This window comes from Sus scrofa, chromosome 11 (assembly GCF_000003025.6).
Source record: "Sus scrofa isolate TJ Tabasco breed Duroc chromosome 11, Sscrofa11.1, whole genome shotgun sequence".
Taxonomy (NCBI): domain Eukaryota; kingdom Metazoa; phylum Chordata; class Mammalia; order Artiodactyla; family Suidae; genus Sus; species Sus scrofa.
Window position 1 is genome coordinate 7,774,580 of NC_010453.5, and position 18,245 is coordinate 7,792,824.

General features: G+C 47.2%; 1 protein-coding gene across 1 annotated transcript in view; it reads left to right on the forward strand.

The window, feature by feature from the left end:
• B3GLCT (beta 3-glucosyltransferase) overlaps positions 17,581-18,245 on the forward strand; it is a 114,893-nt gene continuing 114,228 nt past the window's right edge. Inside the window, exon 1 of the mRNA XM_021065554.1 lies at positions 17,581-17,991. Coding sequence (XP_020921213.1) covers positions 17,919-17,991 — 73 coding nt within the window. The 5' untranslated portion in view covers positions 17,581-17,918. The remainder of the gene's footprint in view (positions 17,992-18,245) is intronic.

Consider the following 18,245-nt stretch of genomic DNA (forward strand, 5'->3'; position numbering starts at 1 on the left):
CAGGTCACTGCTGTGACGTGAGTTCCATCCTTGGCCCCGGAAACTTCCACTTGCTGAAGGCATAGCCAAAAAATAATAATAATTTTAAAATATTAAAAACATATCCTAGGAGTTGCCATTGTGGCTCAGCAGTAATGAACTTGGCTGGCACGCATAAGGACGCGGGCCTGAGCCCTGGCCTCGCTCAGGGTTAAAGGCCAGCATGGCCGTGAGCTGTGGGGTAGGTTGCAGACGTGGCTCAGATCCTGTGTTGCTGTGGCTGTGGTGTAGGCCAGCAGCTGCAGCTCTAATTCGACCCCTAGCTTGGGAACTTCCATGTGCCTCGGTGTGGCCCTAAAAAGACAAATGAAAAAAAAAAAAAAAGATATCCCAGCCGAAGGAATTTGGCACTTTCTATGTGCAGGAAGATGCAGGGGTCTGGGCTGGCTGAAAACATTGCTTGGATTGGCACCTCAGCCGCCTAGGCCAGTATCCTCTGTTTTCATGTCGTGAGTTTCCTCAGGGCTCACCTTTGGAGGTGGCTGTGGTCACTGACGACGGTGACAGCCTTTGTTTATTGATATGGCAGGCAGTGTTTTATTCCTCTGGAACAACTCCACGCCTGGCATAGGACCCCCACCTTGGAAGAGAAGACTCCAGAAATAGACTTTCGGCTCTGGCTTGAAATCCCTTCCTCAGCACACTCCAGCCAGAAAGGGTCGTCTCTCTCTCTTTTTTTTTTTTTTTGTCTTTTTGCCTTTTCTAGGGCTGCTCCCTCGGCATATGGGGTTCCCAGGCTAGGGGTCTACACCAGAGCCACAGCAACGAGGGATCCAAGCCGCGTCTGCAACCTACACCACAGCTCACGGCAATGCCAGATCCTTAACCCACTGAGCGAGGCCAGGGATGGAACCTGCATCCTCACAGATACTAATCAGATTCATTTCTACTGAGCCAGGACGGGAACTCCAGGAAAGGTCGTCTCTTGGTCACGGAGGCCTCGCCCTTCCTTCTCAGCGCTCTTGCACACCTGCGGCCTGGAGCGGGGAGAAGGCGGGAGCTCTCTCTCCTCCTGGAGGCCTGAATTTCCTGGTCTGTGGTCTTGGCTTGTCAACCCCAATGCATTTAGTAGTCAGGTTGGAAGACCTACCCAGAGAGAGGGTTCCAGAGGAGAATCATGGCACCCGTTCAAGCACCACTTTATGACGTTCATGGGCCTTGGGCACTTTCGTCTTCATGAGCCCCTTTTCCCATAAAAAAAATTATGAGTTCCCGTCGTGGCGCAGTGGTTAACGAATCCGACTAGGAACCATGAGGTTGCGGGTTCGGTCCCTGGTCTTGCTCAGTGGGTTAACGATCCGGCGTTGCCGTGAGCTGTGGTGTAGGTTGCAGACGCAGCTCGGATCCCGCGTTGCTGTGGCTCTGGCGTAGGCCGGTGGCTACAGCTCCGATTCAACCCCTAGCCTGGGAACCTCCATATGCCGCGGGAGTGGCCCAAGAACCAAGAAATAGCAACAACAACAACAAAAAGACAAAAGACCAAAAAAAAAAAAAATTATATTTTACTGCTGCATTGGTAAAACATTTTCTTTGACATAGAGGTTATTTTTTCTTCCTCTGATTTTATTATTTATTTATTTATTCATTTATTTATTTTGCTATTTCTTGGGCCGCTTTCGCTACATATGGAGGTTCCCAGGCTAGGGGTTGAATCGGAGCTGTAGCCACCGGCCTACGCCAGAGCCACAGCAACGTGGGATCCGAGCCGCGTCTGCGACCTACACCACAGCTCACGGCAACGCCGGATCGTTAACCCACTGAGCAAGGGCAGGGACCGAACCCGCAACCTCATGGTTCCTAGTCGGATTCGTTAACCACTGCGCCACGACGGGAACTCCTTCCTCTGATTTTAAAAGAACATAAAACATTGTCCTGGACCCTAAAAGAACTGTGGGCTCCAGACACGATGCCTGCCAAGACACTGACCCTGGGCCCCTCAGAGAATTTCCCTCCCCGTCCTTTCCCCTCCCTCCCACAGGAGTCCGTCAGGGCGTTTGAACTCCTTCCACCCACCCGCCCGCCCCCGGCTTTTTTTGGCTCCCCCTCGGGCATGTGGAAGTTCCAGGGCCAGGGATTCAGCCTGCAACATAGCAGTGCACTGAGCTACAGCAGAGGCAACGCTGGGTCCTTAACCCACTGACCCACAAGAGAACTCCAAGCTCCTTAAGAGCTTTATGATGTGGCCTGTAAGCCAGGTTAAGACAAGACATTAATTCACTGCTATGGCTTTGATTACAGTTTAGTCTTAGGGGTAGGGTTAGGGCTTAGGGGTAGGGATAGGGTTAGGCTTAGCCTTATTGGTAGGGTTAGGCTTAGTGGTAGGCTTAGGCTTAGGGTTAGGTTTAGGCTTCTGTCTAGGGTTAGGGTCAGGGTTAGTCTTATGGCTAGGGTTATGCTTAGGGCTAATGTTAGAGTTAGGCTTAGGGTTAGGGCTAGGGTTAGGTTTAGGCTTAGGTTAGGGTTAGGCTTATGGCTAGATTTAGGCTTAGGTTTAGGGCTATGCTTAGGGTTAGGGTTAGGGGTTAGGCTTAGCCTTAGGTATAGACTTAGTGGTAGGGTTATTGTTAGGCTTAGTGTTGTGGTTAGGGTTAGGGTTAAGCTAGGGTTAGGTATAGGGTTAAGCTTAGGTTTAGGCTTAGTGTTAGGCTTAGGGCTCGGGTTAAGGTCAGGGTTAGGCTTACAGCTAGGGTTAGGTTTAGGGTTATGGTCAGGGTTAGTCTTAGGGCTAGTATTAGGGTTAGGTTTAGGATTAGGACTAGGGTTAGGCTTAGTGTTAGGCCTAGACTTAGGGTCAGGGTTAGGCTTAGGCTTAGGTCTAGGTTTAGGGTTAGGCTTACCACTTACAGCTAGGATTAGGGTCAAGGATAGTCTTATGGCTAGAGTTAGGTCTAGTTAGGGTTAGACTTAAGTCTAGGGTTAGGCTTAACTTAGGCTTAGGGTTAGGCTTAGTGTTAAGCTTAGGCCTAGGCTTAGGTTTAGGTTCAGGACTAGGCTTATGCTTAGAGTTAGGCTTAGCCCTAGGGTTAGGTTTAGGCTTAGCGGTCGGGTGTGTCTTATTGTTAGGCTTAGGCCTAGGGTTATGCTTAGGGTTAGGTCTAGGGTTAGGCTTAGTGTTAGGTTTAGGGTTAGGGGTAGGGTTAGGGTTAGGGTTAGGGTTAGGGTTAGGGTTAGGGTTAGGTTTAGGGTTAGGGGTAGGGTTAGGGTTATGTTTAGGCTTATGGTTAGGCTTAGACCTAGGGATTAGGGTCAGCATTAGTCTTAGGGCTAGGTTTAGGGTTCGGTTTAGGTTTAGGGTTAGGCTTAGGGCTAGTGTTAGGGTCAGGTTAGTATTATGGGTAGGGTTATTCTTAGGGCTAGTGTTAGAGTTAGGCTCAGGTCTTATTTTTTTTCTTCAAGAGAAGTTCAAGTTGAAGGCTCATAGAAAAAAATGTATTTTTTTCCTCCTTTTTCCTCTATCCTTGGAAATCAGGCAAGAACAGTCATAGGTCCTTGGTGGGTTCTGGATTCTTTATTCAGTGGCTCAGCCTGGGCCACCTTCACCTGATGTAACCCCTCCATCCCTCCTGTGGGTGTCACTGGGGGGCATCTGTACGTTTGGTCTCCTCCTTCCAAGTACCCTGTGGAACAGTACTTTTCATGGCTACGTGACCTATTTTGGTCACTACGACGGGAGCACAGGTGTCGAGTGTTACCTTTTGGTGAAGGTCTTTAAGGCAGTGCACTCATGATCACGTTCTCTTTCCCCGCCGTGTGCGGATGCGGGAGTGTGCGGATGTTGGAGTGGGGTCTCGTGTCTCTGAGTGAGGACAGCAGAGAGCAGAACCCCCTCGTGGGACATGTGAGCAAAAATAAACCTATGCACATATAGTTTATTTTTGTAATTTTTATTTATTTATTTGTTTTGTCTTTTGTCTTTTTCGGCTGTACGTACCGCGGCATATAGAGGTTCCCAGGCCCGGGGTCTATTTGGAGCTGTTGCTGCAAGCCTACACCACAGCCACAGCCACACCAGATCCGAACTGCATTTGCACCCACAGCTCATGGCAAAGCCAGATCCTTAACCCACTGAGAAAGACCAGGGATCGAACCTGCAACCTCATGGTTCCTAGTTGGATTCGTTTCTGCTGCACCATGAAGGGAACTCCATGCACACGTATTTTGGATGATGAAGCAAAACAGAGGCTAGAATACTTGTGTAGCTGTATTTCTCCATTTTCAGGTCTCCTGTGTCTCTCTGAAGTTCTCTGAGGTCAGTATGAAACATAAGACTGTAACAGCACCATTAGGAGGTAGTGTGGTGAACCGTGTCCAGGGTTCTGCTCACGGCGACCTTGCCTAGAAGGGATGACCCATCCCCTCCCTTGTGTATGGCTGTGCAGGACATTGCCCAGTGAGGTGTGAACAAAAATGATGTATAGTCTGTTGTATTTTTTCCCCCTTCTGCTACGGTAACCATCACTGTCCCCTGTCATCTGGGGTCCTAGAGTCAGAATGGCATTGGGCCAAACTACAGCTGACCATTGGTAGACACGCAGTATGAGAGAGAAACACACTTTATTATTAAGCCTCTGAGAGTGTGGGGGTCGTTTGATACTTTGGTATAAGCATAGTTAATCTGACAGATACATAACCTCAACCCCACAAAACTTCAAAAGCATCAGCAAATCAGAACCGAATATTACCATGACTGGGGATGAGGAATTTTCAGACCTTCTCAACATTTTCAGCCTCCCTCCCCACAGTGGATGCAGTAGTTTAACCCATATTTATCCTTATACTCAAGCGCTTTAGTGCTTCAGTAGAAGGAGAACTTGCTGAGCTAAATGATGAGAATTCAAGACACTCCCTGGCCTGGGTTTGCTGTGGAGCTGTTCTTGGGCTTAAAGGTTAGGGGTGCCGAGAGATACTTCCTGTTTTATAATCTGCCTCTGATCCCGGAGAGATAGCAGTGAATGATGGCTTGAAGTCAGATCTTAATTCTCTGCTCAGGAATTGAACCTGGGCAGCCTGGATGAAAACCAGGAACCTCAACCACTAGACTAACTAGAGGCTAAAAGGAGAATCGCCCTGATTCTTGGCCCTGTTGAAAGCAAGCATGTTTCAAGGAGGCAAAGGCTGGAAAGACAGCTATACAGTTTATCGTTGGAGTCACACTACAACTTGTAGGAGAGTACCCAGGGTAGTGGTTTGCTTATTTAAATCCGAAGCAAAGAAGTAAGAAACACCCTAAAGAGGAGTGCGGGCGCGGCCGTCCCCCAGGTGAGGAGTGCATCTGAAAGCAGATTTAGGGAGTTCTCTGATGGCCTAGTGGGTTGAGGCTCCTGCATTCTTACCGCTGTGGCTCTGGTTGCTACTGTGCAGTGTAGGTTCAATTCCTGGCCCAGGATTTCCCACATACTGCCTGTGTGGCAAAAAAGAAAAAAAAATTACACACACAGAAAAACCCCAAGAGAGAACCTGAAATAAACGTTACAACTCTCATTAAAAAAAAAAAAAAAAGTGATTTAAATCTCTTGTATAGGACAGTCTGACAGGTCTTTTTCTACCTTTGGCCAATTCCCTTGTTTTATTTCTCGCACCTGACTGGACACGGGACCCTCCCAATATGCGTGCATCTCTTTCGGCAAATGATGGGTTCCAAAGCAAAGGGTGGAGGGACGTGTCAGGACTTATTATGGCCTGGCGCCCCCTCTCTTTTTGACCCCTAGGAGTCTTACTACGCAGGTGTAGTTGGGGAGGTCCCTTTGACCCCGTGAGAGAGTGACGTGGTCATCTTATCTTTTCACTCCAGCAGAGCTCAGCTCCTGCCATGAACTTTCTCCTTGACGCGTCAAAGAGAAGCAAGGCCCAATTTACTCAGCCTAACAGGTGCCAGCTGAGCTCAGCCCAGGGGCCCGTCTTCCTCCTGCCTCGCCCCACAGGGCCTTGCTTGTCATTTCCGCCCGTTGGATCGCCTGGGAAGTGGACCTGGACTTGCTCTGCTCTATCGCCCCGGCCACTTACATTTGGAACAAGAAGCTTCACTTAAGCCTCCTGGCCTCAACCAAGTTCAGCCAAGGTACCCAGCCTAACCCTAGCTCAGCAGTGGGGGTGGCTGTTCAAGCAGTGCTTAGGTTCTGTTCCCGGTGTGGGACCCTTAGGGATAAATCCCCGAGGGAGGGATCAGTGCCCGGTCTCTTAGCCCAAACACCAACTCAAGCCCTCAACAGCTCTTTTAATAGCATGCAATCGACTATTCATTTCCCTATATGTAGGGTTTTCCAAACAAAAGCAGCCTTCCCAATGGCTCACTCATATAGCATTGTTTCCAAATAGCCCTTAGCAGAAATTTAATGTTGTCTTGAGGGAGAAGTAAACAGAGAACAAAATAAAGAAGCAGCACTCAGTGCAGACTTTTTATGGACCTATTTCAAATGAGCTTTTTTTTTTTTTTTTTCTTTAAAGGGTACTGTTTTGGAGGTTTTTTTGGAAGGAAGCTGGGAAATGAAGCTATAGACACCATGCAGAGTCTACGCACAGGCCCCCCATCGGACGGATGCACTCAGGCTCTCATCAGGACAGAGAACTCACTCACTTAATTATTACCGTGTTAATATGTTGTGGCCTGATTAGCTTGGCCATCAGCAGTATAACTTACCTAGAATGAGCATCGTGAAGGACCACAACATAATGGTATTTTTGAAAGACTCTATTTCTCTATTATTTTATTTTATTTTTGTTTTGTTTTTTAGGGCTGCACCTGAGGCATATGGAAGTTCCCAGGCTACGATCGAATCAGAGCTGTAGCCGCTGGCGTTCACCACAGATCACGGCAACACTGGATCATTCAACCACTGAAGGAGGCCAGGGATCGAACCTGTGTACTTTCGGCTACTAGTCAGATTCATTTCCGCTGAGCCACGATGGGAACTCTAAAGACTCTATTTTTTAAGAAGTCTTCACAGTCAGTTAATTCTTATAAGAAAAAGCACGGAGCCTTGAACATCCAAACTGAATAGAATTTTCAGAAATGGGAATTATGACTATTTAAAGTATATTCCTAGTGTTTTTTTTTTTCCCCCTTTGGTTCAAAACTTGGGTGAATAAGTGGGCTGTGGGCTTGCTTGGGGAGACTTTCACACTTGCAAATTAATGACCCAGTCTTCACTGAGACGTCAAGTCCAAGTACTTCATTTCAAAAACAAACCCAGATCTGGAATTTTTAAACCACACAGGCCTAGGACTGGATGATTGGATTGTGTTTATTTGTGCCCTAGTGTGCATACATCCAAGACTGACAGAAGAAAACCCAGCTGAGCACAAGTACTGGGACAGTTTGAATGAAGGAAAGGAATTTGCTTGAGGTTTTTTTTTTTTTTTTTTTTTTTTTTGCCTTTTCTAGAGCTGCTCCCCTGGCACATGGAAGTTCCCAGGCTAGGGGTCTAATCGGAGTTGTAGCCACTGGCCTACACCACAGCTCACGGCAGCGTCAGATCCCTGACCAGGGAGCAAGGCCAGGGATCGAACCTGTGTCCTCATGAATACTAGTTGGTTTCATTACTGTTGAGCCACAACAGGGAGTCTCCCCAGGATCCAGAGTGTATTGAGTCCAGTCCTTGAGAGGTCCTGTCAGTTCTGTGCCTGCAAAGTTCCCCTTGGCAGTCTCTTCTCTTCCAGCACCACTGCCCCACTTTCCCTTCTCCCAACTCTAAACTGAGCCCTGGTGCTTCGGTGAGCCTCAGCAGCTTCCCTGAGCAGAGGCAAAAACGCATCTCAAGATTCGGGGTCTCCTTTCTTCTCCTTCATTCTGTCCCTCCCTACGTAGAGGGCAGTGTGCAAAGCAGGGAAACGCAAAAGCGGGACTGTCTCCTCTTGAAAGGCAAAGAACATGACAGTTTAATTTAGGCAAGCGATTCCAGCATCCACTTGACTTAAAGCGAGTAAAAGGCTATTTCGGAAAGTCGTATTTCAATGGTGTGAGACGTTATTATGCCAGAGTTACTTTATTGTTCTTGAAGTTGAGGAATTACAAAGGAAGTACATTTTTAGAAGAAAAGAGACACAACTCATATTTTGCTTTTTCAGGTAAATGATGTCTGTATCCCAAAGCCAACATTTCTCTTGCTGATTAATGAGACGCCCTCGGGGCCCTGTGGCCGCCTCTCCCGGGCTGGTCAGCTGCACCCTGGTGTCCTCACCAGGGCCGGTCCCCACTCATGTGCTCGCCACTGTCCTCTCACCTGGTGGCATCTGGGAACTGCAGCCTCACTGTCTGTTTGCCGTCCTGTAGCTATTTCTCATCCACTGACTTTATGTCTTTATTTTTCCTCCTTTTCCATCTCCGCCAGCTCGGGTCCTGCCCGCAGACCCCACCTTCCCCCTGAAGCCAGCCTCCGTTATCCAAGCCAGAGTTTTCTTTTTCCCAAGAACACTCGGAACCACTCGGTTCACCTGTGCCCTCATTATTTGTGTGGTTACTTGGTACCCAGGTAAGGTGACGTATTTATAGTTTCTCCTTCTCGTTCCAGATATTTTGTGAGTTTCCGAACAGCAGAGGCTAAGTTCTAAAAATTGGACCTTTAGATGCCACATATAAATGATATTATACAATATTTGTCCCTTTCTTTCTGACTTACTTTGCTTGGTATGATAATTTCTAGGTCCATCCATGTTGCTGCAAATGGCATTATTTCATTCTTTTTTATGGCTGAGTAATATTCCATTGTGTGAGATATTATCTATATGTTATATTATAGGTGTGTGTGTGTGTGTGTGTATACACACACACACACACACATACACACTTTTTATATATAAAATATATAAACGAACTTATTTTCAAAACAGAAATAGACCCACAGACATAGAAAACAAATTTATGGAACTTATGGTTACCAAAGGGAAAAGGGGAGGAGAGAATAGGTTGGGATTAACATACACACACTGCTATATGTAAAGTAGATAGGAGTTCCCGTCGTGGCGCAGTGGTTAACGAATCTGACTAGGAACCATGAGGTTGTGGGTTTGATCCTTGGCCTTGCTCAGTGGGTTAAGGATCTGGCGTTGCTGTGAACTGTGGTGTAGGTTGCAGATGCGGCTTGGATCCTGCATTGCTGTGGCTCTGGTATCCGTCATGGTTACAGCTCTGATTAGACCCCTAGCCTGGGAACCTCCATATGCCGTGGGAGCGGCCGAAGAAATGGCAAAAAGACAAAAAATAAATAAATAAATAAAAATAAAAAATAAGGTAGGTGACCAGCCAGGACCTACTGTATAGCATGGGGAACTCTACGCAATATTTTCTAATAGTCTATAAAGGAAAAGAATATGGAACAGATATGTATACTCAGTATATATATAATCGAATCGCTGCACTGTACCCCTGAAACCAACACAACATACCAAATCAACTGTACATCAATAAAATAAAGAAAAAGAGAAAAATAAAAATTGAACCTTGTCTGTGCCCCCTCAGGCCTGGCACAGCATCCTCAGAGCAGATGTTGGGATGTTGCAGGGGAGGTGCCCAGGAAGGGCAGAAGGTTGGAGCACCGACTCAGCAGGGCCCAGCTCTCCTCTCCTCGGGCTACAGGACCATACCTTCCCCAGCCCTCAGTGAAACCCGAGCAGGGGTGACTGTGGCTGGAGGGCTTTGACTGCTGGTGCTTGTGCTCCCACTGCAACAATGGCTCTGCAGGGGAACTTGAGCTGAGATGGCAGCCAGCCCGGAGGTCACCACGAGGCAGAACAACGGGCCTGGTGGGGCGTCTGCGCCAGCAGCAGACCTGGCCAAGAGAGCCTTGGAGACCTTATGGCACTGAAATTTTCAGGCTGCTTTGTTACCATACCATAATGTGGCCCAACTGAAATTTAAATCCTCAGTGGTTAGGAGTTTAAATAGGTAACTGAGAGCCAAAGTGGGATTCTTGAAAATTTGACACCTTAAATGCACAAGTTGGAGTTTCCTTCTGGTGCAGTGGGTTAAGGATCCAGGGTTGTTATTGCAGCTGCTTGAGTCACTGCTGTGGTGTGGGTTTGATCCCTGGCCTGGAAACTTTTCCATGATGTGGGGGGTGGTAAAAAGAAAATGCAACAATTCAAACCAAAACAGGGAGCATTTCAGGGTAAGAGTGATGGTTTTGGAGTCAGACTAACCAGAGTTTGAGTACTGGCTCCTACAATTTACAAGTTGTATGTTCTGAACTGCCAGTTTTCAAGCTTTTTGGTTTCAGAAGACTTTTATACTCGGACCCCAAAGAGCTTTTGTTTGTATGGGTCATGTCTATGAAATTTGCTGTATTAGATATAAGACAGAATATTTTTAACAGTGATTTATCAGTTCATTGAAAATAAGTATCCTTGGGAGTTCCCCAGTGGCCTAGTCCAGCATTTTCACCTCTGTGGCTCAGGAACTTCGACATGCTGTGGGCATAGCCAAAAAAAAAAAAAAAAAAAAAAAAAAAAAAGAAGAAAGAAGTCTATCATATATATATATACATATGTATAGTTGTTTAAAATCTTATATATGGGCATATATATGAAATTTTTTTGGCCACACCTACAGCATGCGGAAGTTCCCAGGCCAGGGATTGAACTCGCACCACAGCAGTGACAATGCTGGATTCTTATCCTGGTGAACCACCAGGAAAATCCACATGTTAATATATTTTTATGAGGAGTTCCTGTCGTGGCTCAGTGGTTAATGAACCTGACTAGGATCCATGAGGATGAGGGTTCGATCCCTGGCCTCACTTAGTGGGTTGAGGATCTGGCATTGCCATGAGCCGTGGTGCAGGTCAAAGACGCAGCTCAGATCTGGCGTTGCTGTGGCTGTAGTGTAGGCCGGCAGCTATAGCTCCCATTTGACCCCTAGCCTGGGAACCTCCATATGCCGTAGGTGTGGCCCTAAAAAGCAAACAAACAAAATATATGCATATATATAACTATATTTTCCAAAAGAAAAACATTTAGAAGACTAAATTTACATTTTTGTAAATTCTCTAATATAGTTTAATAGAAGGTGGATTCTCATTTGCTTTTTTTGTCTGTTGGTTATATTGTTTTGGATGAAGTAAATGAAGAAAATCCAGCTTCACAGATCTGCAAGTGGAAAATGGAGGGATTTTTAATAATCTTTCCATGAAATTGTGGACATTCTTTGACATTACACCAAAATTCAAGACAATCGGGAGTTTCATAAAGGTTAGTTGCAGCACGAGTCTGAAGCTGTATCAGTGAACTTTCATTCTGTGTTACATTAAAACACATTGGTCTTTTACTTTGAATGGAACTTTTTAAAAGCGCATTCATGATTTTATAACACCTTACATAGGTCATTTGGAAATATTGTTTCACAGAAGTAGGCGGGTCTTCCAGCTGTTGACACACGTTGTTACATGATATCAAAAAAGCCAGGTTTGTTAACAGCGCCAGTGATGCTGTTGAAAAGTCCTCCTGGGTGGGGAAGCTGTGAAGCTCATGGGGGCAGATACATCTTGTCCAAAATTTAAGTTTTGTGTCAAAGCTTGAATCTTTTTCTCTCTCTCTCTTTTTTATGCCTCTACCTGCAGCATGTAGAAGTTCCTGGGCCAGGGATGGAACCTGCACCACAGCAGCAACCCAAGCCACAGCAGTGACAATACTGGATCCTTAACCCACTAAGCCACCAGGGGACTCCAAAGCTTAATCTTATTGTCACAAATAGCATTGGTTGTTTTCCTTGAAGGGGCAGGCTCACCTTGTTTATTTTTGAGAAAGTGTTTGCTCAGTCCCTCGGGGTGAATAACCATGGTTTGCCTGTCAGTCCATTAATTAAAAATCATATTCTTTGAAAAAAGCTGCTAGTTCAGCTTGCAACTCAAGCAATCATACCATTCGCTTTTCCTCGAGACAACGTCATAGTTTGAAATATGGCAGAAGTACTTTTATGTTGTGCCTCAGTCTGCTACACAAAATATTAAAAAGATGTGTACTCCAGGATATAATTTAATAAAATTATTAATTTGTCCTGCTTCATCAAGGACCCTGTCAAGTGAACTTGGCTTTTTTGTCACTGCCACCACCTTGGTTAGTGCTAAGGCAATAACACTTTTTTCTCATGAATGCTTTTACAGCATTGGTGAAAATTCAACCAGAAAGGAACCTAAGTAAATGTTTTTTTCTTGACTGCACTTGTGGCATGCAGAAGTTCCCAGGCCAGGGACTGAACCCATGCCATAGCTATAACTAGAGCCACAGTCGTGACAATGCCACATCCTTTACCTGCTGTGCCACAAGGGAACTCCCTGAGTAATGTTTTATTTAGTGCCATTATACAAAGTTTTGACCTTGTGAACCTGAGCAGCTAAAGCTTGGGGACCCTTAGAGGATCATGGACCACTTGTGAGATCCACTGTCCTTAGGAAAGCTACCTCACTTCTCTGAAGTCAGAATAGAGCTGTTTGGAGAATTAAGTAAAATATTGTTTAATGAGGAATAATGCAAGGAGATGACTTAGTGTGGAGCCTGGTATATAATGTGTTTATTAAATGTTCCCTGTGATTATTAGTCTTCATGTTGGGGGGTATTGCTAGCATTTATGATCGTAGTAATGATAATACTCTTTCATTTTTCTCCATCTGTGGAAGAATGACCTGTGGCAGGTCTCTGTTGTAGTCAGTGGCTCCATGGGTCACCTTGCGTGGTCCCTCTCTTAGCTCTAGGAGGTATCTGCTCATTCCCAAATACTGTCTGTGCGACCTCTGTCACACCTTCACAGGGGTCCTTTTCTTCCGTTCTTGCTGCTACCACCCTGCTTACAGAGCATAATTTGGTGAAAGAAACTGCCATCAGAGGCAGTTCTGGCTGTTGGGAACTGACCTGCCCGAGACGCAGTTTACTAATCTATAAAGTGGAAAAAAGAATAGTCTATATATGTATTCCTGAGGGTTAATGAAATAACATACTTGAAAGAAACTGGCAGAGTGTCTGGCTATGGCACATGTTCAGTGCATGTTAGCACATTTTAACAATCTAAATTCTTCCAATCCGTGAGCATGGAATAGCTTTCCATTTATTTGTCTTCTTTAATGTCCTTCATCTGTGTCTTGCAGTTTTCAGTGTACAGGTCTTTTACCTCCTTGATTAATTTATTCCTAGGTATTTTATTCTTTTTGATGTAGTTATAAATGGGGTTGTTAATTTCTCTTTCTGCCAGTTCATTATTAGTATATAGAAATACGACAGGGTTTTTTTGTATTGATTTTTTTTAATCCTACAACTTTACTGAATTCATTTATTCATTCTAACGGTTTTTTAATGGAGTCTTTAGGGTTTTCTGTACATAATAGCATGTTATCCACAAATAGCATAGATCTCATTGTGGTGGGAATGTAAATTGGTGCAGCCACTAAGGAAAATAGTAAGGAGTTTCTTCAAAAAATTAAAAATAGAACTACTCTATGATCTGGCAGTTTCACATCTGGGTATTTATCTGATGAAAAACCCCCACTAATTGGAAAAGATATCTGTGCCCCTATATTCACTGCAGAATTATTTGCAAAGTTAAAATACGAAAATGACCTTAGTGTGCATTGTTGGATGAATAAAGAAATTGTGATAAACACACACACACACACATATATATTCTATCAAAACAGAAGGAAATCTTTTTTTTTTTTTTTTTTGTCTTTTTTGGGCCGAGCCCGCGGTGTATGGAAGTTCCCAGGCTAGGGGTTGAATCTGAGCTGTGTCGGCCAGCCCACGCCACAGCCACGGTGACGTGGGATCTGAGCGGCGTCTGCAACCTACACCACAGCTCACGGCAACGCTGGATCCCTAACCCACTGAGCGGGGCCAGGGATCAAACCAACATCCTCATAGATGCTAGTTGGGCTTGTTAACCACTGAGCCACGATGGGAACTCCCAAGAATGAAATCTTGCCATTTGTGACAATGTGGATGAACCTAGACATCATTATCCTAAGTGAAGTAAGTCAGATGAAGACAAATAGTGTATGATCTCTCCTATACGTGGAAGTTACACCCCAAACTCATGGATGCAGATTGGTGGTTGCCCAAGGCAGAGGGTAGTGGGAGAAATAGACATAATTTTTTCCCCCTCTATTTTGGCTGCCCCCACAGCATGTGGAAGTTCCTGGGGTAGGGCTCCAACCTGAGCCGGAACTGACACCTACACTCCAGCTGCGGCAACATCGGATCCTTAACCCACTGTGCCAGCCCGGGAATCGAACCCACACCTCCAGAGAGACAAGCCAGATCATTAACCTACTGTGCCACAGTGGGAACTTCAGATGGGAAAATTTTGAGTTCAAATAAATTGGAATTCCCTGATGGCCTTGTGGTAGAAGATCCAGCATTGTCACTGCTGTGGCACAGGTTTGATCCCTGGCCCTGGAACTTTGCATGCTATGCACAGCCAAAAAAAATAAAAAAATAAAAAAATAAAATTCAATTAAAAATGGATCATCGAGAGGAAATAAAATGTAATATACTTAAATTGCAAAAAAAAAAAAAAGTGATGCAGATGTTTCCTGTTGCTCTTGTTAAAATACCAATTAGGAGCAATTCTTGATTTTTATTGAGAACAGGAGGCTATAAGATTCTAGCAAGGAGAACAAAACAGCCAAGTGAGTAATTTATTTCTGGTCAGAAGTTTCTAGGAGATAGCATTTTTTTTTTTTTATAGAAAACACTGTACACCTTTCTCTCTCTTTGATAAAACAGAATGGCAACAGCTTCAGGGCTCTGGGCTTGTCTCGGGGCCTGTTGAGATGGTAACCTCTGTTGCAGTTTCCGGATCTTGGCTCAGAGATGATAGTCTGTAGGGATCCCCTGGTTAAGCCTCTTCCGGTAAAAATCTTGGTTGAAAGTGTGGCTTGATAGAATGGGTTTTGCTTATAATTTTGCAATAGCTTTGGAATTAAAGGGAGACAGGACATCGGAGAGAGAGGACATCAGAGAGACCCCCTTATTTGTGTCATCAGAGCACCTGCTGCAGGGAAGGCCCTGGCCACGGGGTCTGCTGTGAGCAGTGCAGGCTTCTGTGTTTCGGCTGCCAGTCTTGCTCTTCTCTCATGGGGCTAACGATGCCCTTGCTTCCCTCAAGGCGAAAGCCTCAGGTGCAGTGACTGGGGCGCACTGACTGGGGGTGTGGGCGTGGTCAGCAGGCAGGTAAATCATGGGTCCAACACTCCCAATGACCCAGTTTTAGACATTCTAGTCCACTGTCGGACCCCAGGCTGGTTTTGATGTTTGAAAAATAACCCCCCAAGGGCACTCAATTCCTAAGGCCACTTTTCCGCGTGTGGAGAGGATGGCTCTCCTGTGGCCGGAGACAGGGCCCTGAGGTGGAGAGCTGGAAGCTGTCCCTTGGTCTTTGCTGGTCCAGGGCAGGATGTTCAGGCGTGGGACCGAGGCAGCCGGCTGCGGGTGGCGGTGGCGGGGAAGCCTGCGCCCTTATCGCCACCTCCTGCCCCACCAGACTCCTCGGAGGTGTGCTTTGTGCAGGTTGTGGGATGACTTTCCTCTTTTCCCAGCCCAGGAACCTCTTATTTTTGCTTTGAACCCTGCCCAGAAGTCACTCGTGCTTTTCTGACCAAATTCCATGGCCCTGCTTGAGTGTTTTTCTCTCCGTGTGTGCCAGAGGGCTTCCACCTGTGCCAGAGCAGCTCGTGACAGCAGTGACATGACTTCTGAACGTTTTCATCTCCCTCACGGGCTGTGGGTTCCTGCGCCCAGGGCTACATCTCATGCTTCTTTGTACCAGCCCCGGAGCCCAGCAGTGGGCGTGCCAGCTAGGAGGCAGAGCCTGTAGTTATTATAAGATCAGAAATTATCTGTCTGAAACTTATTAGATTATTTTGGCTCTGTGGTTTTCAGCATATATCTTTTTGTTCTCCTTTATTATTTATTCTTTAAAAAGTTACCAGTCTGTTTTAATCACAGTGCAATAGCCCCCCCCCAAAAAAAGAGGTGACCCCTGTAGAGAGGAAGGGCATACTTTGAGGAAGTGAGAGCTGTGAGCTGCCCTTTCTCTCCTGTCGCCGTCTTAGAGTGCAGGAGATGAATTCCTTTTCCTTTCTTTCTCTTCTTCCTGATGGCTGCACGCGGGGCAGAGGGAGGTTCCTGGGTCAGGGACTGAATCTGAGCTGCAGCTGTAGCAACTCTGGATCCTTTCACCCACCGCGCTGGGCAGAGGGATCGAACCCACATCTCCGCAGTGACCTGAGCCAGATTCTTAATCCACTGTGCCACCTCAGGAATTCCTTAATTCTTTTCTATGGGAAGGTGACCCCTTACAGCTGGTGTTTCAGGTGGCAAAGCAAGCAGTGCATCGCCACTGATCGTTAGTGTCCTCAGGAGCACGTTTTGTTCCCGGAAACTCCGGACTTGTGTTTGGGAGGGAGCACTCCCAGCAAGTCCATTTATCATACAACTAGAGTAAGTGAAAGGTAATCCTTTTGAAAATGTGAATTATGGAGCTGTGTGATGTGCCATTTATCTGTGTCTGCTGTGGGAAGGAAGAAGGCTGGGCTGAGTTTATGACTTTGTGCTCTCAGCTGTATTTAGAGCTGTTTCTCACACCTGCTCCACATGATGAATTTTTTTTTGCCTTTTTTTGTTTTGTTTTGTTTTGTTTTTGGTTGGATCCTTAACCCGCTGAGCGAGGCCAGGGATTAAACCCGTATCCTCGTGGATCCTAGTTGGATTCGTTAACCACTGAGGCATGAAGGGAATTCCTGGTCTTCATTTAATGCTTAGCAAGTGAGTGAACGGTTGCATGTCCACGTGGAAGCTACTGATGTTCATAGGGGGCTTGGCACAGTCCCAGGCACATAGTGGGCATCCAAAAAATTTGAAGTGGGAATGAAAACATAAACATGACATCACGAGGTCATGGTCTAGCAGGTGAGCGTGAGTTCGTGGTCCTGCCTCCTTGCCAGGAGTCAGAGGTGAGTCAGGGCTTGGGGGAGGCACAAGGCAATGCAGCGCCCTCAGAGGGGCTGCAGTTCTCAGTCTGTAATTGCTTTTTTCTTCCGTCCACCATCTTCCCCGCTGGGGAGGGACAGTCACCTGAGGACGAGAGGGAGGTTTCTGCAGCCCCTCCACTTTTCTGCATTCCAATGTAATTTATTTTTATCAGACTTTTGAATAAAATTACGCCCTCCCTTTTCCATTATGGTGAACACTTAAAATTACATTTATACAAAATTACATTTACACAAACTTCTATTAAAAGCCAAATTCTAGGCCTAAGCTATTGGCCAGATTCCATTAAAGAATATGAAGTAAATTAGTTGAGCTGATTAAAAACACCTTCATCAAAATGGAACGTTAGTGCCAACAATATTAAGAGTTGAATTATTGATTTTTTTTTAATTGCAGGTGGTACATTAGCAGGAAAGAAAACGGACTCCCCTTCCCTTCCTCTGCCGCCCATCTCCCCCTGCACTTTGGGGATGAGAAGGGGCACCAGTGACCTATTGCTGGAGATCCAGGAAAGGGAGGTGATGGAGTAAGATGGGAGGTAGAGGATGAGCCTGTAGGTGAGGCAGAGGAAGGAGAAGGAGGAGTGGGACCAGTGGTCCCAGGGAGCAGAGGTCAGACGCCAGACGCCCGGAAAGAGGGCGCGGTCCCGGCGGAGGAGCCCGCGCCTCTACTATCACCCGGGCGGCGGACCCCAGTCACAGCTGCGAGCCATCCGGGCGCGGGAAGCACGCACAAGGGCGCTCCCGCCGCAGGCCACCAGAGGGCGCGTGCGGGGCCGGCGGAGGGAGGAGGGGAGCCGGCGGAGAAGGGTCAGCCGCGGCGGCAGGGGCGGCGACGGCAGCGGCGCAGCTCCGCTCCCCGCGCGTCTCCCGTCCCCGCGCCCGGACAGGGCGCGCAGCTCTGCTGCCGGGATGCGACCGCCCGCCCGCCGCGGCCGCCGCCTGGCGCTCCCGGCACTGCTGGCGTTGTTCACCTGCTCCTTGGGTAAGTAGCGGGCGGCCGGGGCGCGCACGGGAGAGGCGTGGGTTCCCCGGGCGCAGCCGCCCGCGTCCGCGCCGAGGGAGGCGCCCGGCGGCCCAGCTCTGCCCCGCGGGCGCCCGCGCCCTGCCGTCCCGTGGCCGCTGCGCCGGCGGCATCGCCCTCTCGCGGCGCCCGGGCCGGACCCGGCTCCCCGGACGCCGGGGCGCGCCTTCCCGGCCCCTTTCGGCTCGCGGGGTCCCGCCGCCGCCCCAGCCCAA